This window comes from Perkinsus marinus (assembly GCF_000006405.1).
Source record: "Perkinsus marinus ATCC 50983 genomic scaffold scf_1104296944670, whole genome shotgun sequence".
NCBI lineage: Eukaryota > Perkinsozoa > Perkinsida > Perkinsidae > Perkinsus > Perkinsus marinus.
The window spans coordinates 2,419-3,765 of record NW_003211326.1 but is presented as its reverse complement, the minus strand read 5'-3'; the positions used below and the strand labels follow the sequence as shown (position 1 = coordinate 3,765).

Here is a 1,347-nt window from a genome sequence, read left to right as displayed (position 1 = left end):
GTTCGCTACGAATGAATATATCTGCACATTCTCAACAATATGGTTTTATATCACGAGGTGTGAGAACTGAGGACAATTCTCCACAAGTCATCGAGACGACGAAGTAAACATATCTGCTTCCGCGGCGAAAATTCGCAAGGTACGCCTCACGTCTGATTCTACTTTTCAATTTATGGCATGAGTCTTATACATGCTCATAAGAAATATGAGAGCTATAGTATTGGCGGGGACAGAAGGGTAAGGTATGTTTTAAGTCCTCCGGTACTCCTGAGAAGTCGGATTTCGCTTGAGATGTTGGGAGGCAATCGTCGTTCTAATGACTAATCGAGTTTCATTGTTATAGTCGTCGTGATGCTCGTCGTTGTATTCATTGTTATGGTCGTTGTTATGGATGTTGTTGTACTTCTTGACATCAATTCAATGTTTTGTCGCTACTTTACTGGCGGGCACTAGAACTCAAATAATCACAATGAACAATGTATACAATATTAAACTATGAATAAAACAACGACAATCAGTAATGGTCCATTACAACGACCATCACAGCGACAATAACAATGAATACAACAACGACCATCGCAACGACGACCATCACAACGACCATAACAATGAACTAGTATTAATGAATACCTCTGCGCGAGCTACGATTCGAGCGCCACAATGTAGAAGAATCAAGATGAGCAAGAATATAATGGTCGGAAATTCCAAGCTCGAGCAACTAAAATCAAACGTGCAGTATTGACCCGCAATAGCGGTAGCTCAAGTGCTTCACTATGTCCTCCCACGATTTCGAACTCGATATCGACCAGAAAGATGTACTGGTGGGTGTTATCGAAAGCATCCTCCTCCTCCAAAGCGAACCTCACTACCATTACATAACAGGTTTTGCCGGTACTGGTAAAACGCATGTGGCAAAAGCGATAATTGCTAACGCTCGCGATTGCAAGAAATGCCCAATAGTATTATCTTGGAATGGGATGGCTGCGAGGGTTCTAGGAGGTGATACGTTTATGAGCTACTTCAGACTTGAATATGAGAGGTCCGGCAGTAAGGCGACCACGCCTTGATGAGATGCCCTCGAGAACTAGCGACTCGAATATTGGGTAACCTCTCAGCTGCAAAGCGCAGGGAGCTCTTGTCTGACGAGGCCTTTCTCATAGTGGACGAGGTGGGGATAGTCCACGATACTATCTTAGATGGCTTATCGCAAGCTTTGAAGACCCTAAGAAAAGGAAAGCTGCATGGAGATCGACCTTTTGGAGGAATTGTCACCGTTATCATAGAAGATCCATGTCAGCTTGGAACTACCGGTCTACTCGAGGGATCATCAGACTTCCCACCACAGGA

The 1,347-nt window shown here is 44.0% G+C and overlaps 1 protein-coding gene across 1 annotated transcript in view; it reads left to right on the top strand.

The window, feature by feature from the left end:
- Positions 1-1,066: 1,066 nt before the first annotated feature.
- Pmar_PMAR008514 (hypothetical protein) overlaps positions 1,067-1,347 on the top strand; it is a gene marked incomplete at both ends in the record, with an annotated part of 1,019 nt that continues 738 nt past the window's right edge. The window contains one exon of the mRNA XM_002780055.1: positions 1,067-1,168. Coding sequence (XP_002780101.1) covers positions 1,067-1,168 — 102 coding nt within the window. The remainder of the gene's footprint in view (positions 1,169-1,347) is intronic.